At 36.7% G+C, this 3,027-nt stretch overlaps 1 protein-coding gene across 1 annotated transcript in view; it reads left to right on the top strand.

Moving 5' to 3' along the window:
* LOC106883628 (thioredoxin-related transmembrane protein 1) overlaps nt 1–3,027 on the top strand; it is a 12,226-nt gene that overhangs the window by 6,635 nt on the left and 2,564 nt on the right. Inside the window, exons 5-7 of the mRNA XM_014934722.2 lie at nt 1,046–1,130; nt 2,073–2,174; nt 2,896–3,012. Of these exons, the coding sequence (XP_014790208.1) occupies nt 1,046–1,130; nt 2,073–2,174; nt 2,896–3,012 (304 nt within the window). The remainder of the gene's footprint in view (nt 1–1,045; nt 1,131–2,072; nt 2,175–2,895; nt 3,013–3,027) is intronic.

Genomic DNA, 3,027 nt, shown 5'->3' with positions numbered 1-3,027 from the left:
ATTAAATTTATGCACAAAAAATAATAGGAAAAATATGTTAAAGAACCGAAGATGAGGGAATTACAAAAATAAACGATTTACAAATTGATTTTTCTGATTTTATTTCTTTATTGCCCACAAGGGGCTAAACATAGAGGGGACAAACAAGGACAGACAAACGGATTAAGTCGATTACATCGACCCCAGTGTGTAATTGGTACTTAATCAATTGACTTCGAAAGGATGAAAGGCAAAGTCGACCTCGGCGGAATTTGAACTCAGAACGTAACAGCAGACGAAATACCGCTAAGCATTTCGCCCGGCGTGCTAACGTTTCTGCCAGCTCGCTGCCTTACAAATTGATTTTATGTGCCTTCTTCGCAAAATCTTGAATGACTTCATGAAAATTAATTTTATCCACAAGGTCGCACTCTATGGATAGTATTGTCAAATCGGTCAACCATGTTTGACTTATTGTTGACCTGAGGTGGTTCTTGATGAGTTTTAGTTTAGATAAGGACCGTTTGCAGCTTAGAACAGTAGTGGCACGAGTTAGGGAGACTCTTAAAAGTATTTCAGTATTTGGCAAAGAATCAATAAGATTATATTTCACAGAGCCAATAGCGTCTGCAGTAGAATATGTTTGTGCATATATGTGTGTACATATGTGTGTGTATATATGTGTGTATATGTTCATGCGTGTGTATATGTGTGAGTATGTGTTCCTGCGTGTGTATATGTGTGCATGTGCGTGTATATGCATGTGTGTGTGTATATATGTATGCATGTGTGTATATATATATATATATGTATGCATGTGTGTATATATGTATGCATGTGTGCACATATATATATATATGTATGCATGTGTATGTATATATATATGTATGCATGTGCGTGTATATATATATATGTATGTGTGTGTATATGTATGCACGTGTGTGTGTATATATGTATGCATGCGTGCATGTATATATATATATGTATGCGTGCGTGTATATATGTATGCGTGTGTGTGTATATATATGCGTGTATATATATATATGTATGTATATGTTTGTTTTAGTTGTTTTAAAGCTTTTTCCTATCCGAATCTTTCCCACAGGATGTCAAGCCTCAGTTTATTCTTCAAGGCAGCCATGTTCATTCGGGTAAGTCCATTTTCATTTCGTCTCCGCTCTGGGTGAGTTCAATCTCATTGTTAGTCTATTCAGGGTGAGTCCGCTTTCCTTATAGATGTACCCTGGTTGAGTTCACACTGATTACAATGATATAATGTGGTCTAATGTGAAAAATAAATTGGCAAGCACACAAATACACACACACATCATTTAATGTCCGTTGTTCATGCTGGTATGGGTTGCATAAGACTGCCACATTCTGTTGGCAAATAAATTTTATTATTCGATACTGTTATGGCATCTCTCTCGCTCTCAGATTTAAAACTATTTGAATCAAGACTTTCCTATTTAATGCTTTCATAAAACCTTTTATTGTGGTGGTTTTTTTTGTTTGTTTCTTTTTACTATTTTAGAAAATGCTCATATAAGCTTTATCATTGTCCATACAAGCAAGTTTGTCTCGCAGTGAATTTATCTCCTGGCAAATTTTGTCTCTTTGCGAATTTGTTTCGCATTGGATTTGTCTCCTGGCAGATTTGGCACAGCGAAATTGTCTTGCATTGAATTTACCTTATGGCAAATTTACCTTGTCTCAAATTTACCTCGCTTCAAATTTGCCTAACAACAAATTTGTCTCATCTCAAATTTACCTCGCTTCAAATTTGCCTAACAACAAATTTGTCTCACATTGAATTTGCCTTATGGCAAATTAGTCTTATCTCAAATTTACCTTGCTTCAAATTTGCCTAACAACAAATTTGTCTTGTGGGGAATTTGTCTCGCATTGAATTTGGTTTTTGGCAAATTTATCATGCGCCAAATATGTCTCACCATAAATTTGTCTTACAGCAAAATTTTTGTATATAGCCAAATTTCATACTGCAAATTTTCCAGACACGAATTTATTTTCCTTTTTTCTTTATTTCAATACAAACATAGACCTACATTAAAAAATTTTTTTTTTTATTCTAGTCACTGTACTCAACGATGACAGAAGTGTACGGAATCCCCGAATGGGGCTGTTATGTGATCTTTGCCCTGGCTACATTACTGGTTGGTTTCATCGCTGGTATGGTGAGTACCTCATTCTTTCATCATCCCTCAATTATTACTGTGATCAGAACACTGGATAATCCTGATTTTGAAGCCATAACCACTCCATGTAGTTACTGTTTATTTTTAGTGAAGATTGAATTTGTTGGACATTAATGTTAATAGTAATTAGTCCTGCTAATTAAAGAAGGCCAGCTGCAGTAAGCCAGCCTGGTTAATTAAGGTGGGATACTTTGATGGACATTAGTAGAAATAGTCCTTCATGCTAATTAAGATGTAATATTTTGTGAAGGCGCATGCCTCAGTGGTTAGTGTCAGGCTCACAATCATGAGGTAGTGAGTTCGATTCCCAGAGTAGGCTGTGTGCTGTGTTCTTGAGCAAGACTCTTTATTTCATAGATGCAGTTGGCCATGCTTGGGAATTCAACCAGAAAGTGTAATGACTTGCTGTTGATTGGACCCTACAAAAGAGGTGCCTAAGGACTCTATCTCCACAATCTTCCCAAGAATAATGGCCAGTGGAAATGGATAGATGGATAAAACGAAATTTCCCATGACGGAACAGCAGGTTCTCTAGCCTCAAACGATAACGCAGTTACCCAGGAGAGAATAGATACCAGGTTCAAATCCAGGCAGTGATATTTTGTTGTCGTATTCCATCTCAAACCAAAATTCCTCATCTCAAATATCATTCTATATCTCTCTCTCTCTTTCTCTGGTTTTTTTTTTTTTTTTTTTCCAGCTTATTGTTTGTTGTGTGGATTTGTTGTTTCCCGTTTCTGTCCAGTCCCTATCAAAACCCGCTCCGCATCCTTCACATGTCGCCCGGCAGAAAGAAGACCGAGAAGATCGGGAGAAGGTAAGACGCCTTATT

Source organism: Octopus bimaculoides, unplaced genomic scaffold, assembly GCF_001194135.2.
Source record: "Octopus bimaculoides isolate UCB-OBI-ISO-001 unplaced genomic scaffold, ASM119413v2 Scaffold_337052, whole genome shotgun sequence".
In the NCBI taxonomy this organism is placed as follows: domain Eukaryota; kingdom Metazoa; phylum Mollusca; class Cephalopoda; order Octopoda; family Octopodidae; genus Octopus; species Octopus bimaculoides.
The sequence above is the reverse complement of the archived record's forward strand: the minus strand, read 5'-3'. Positions and strand labels throughout refer to the sequence as shown.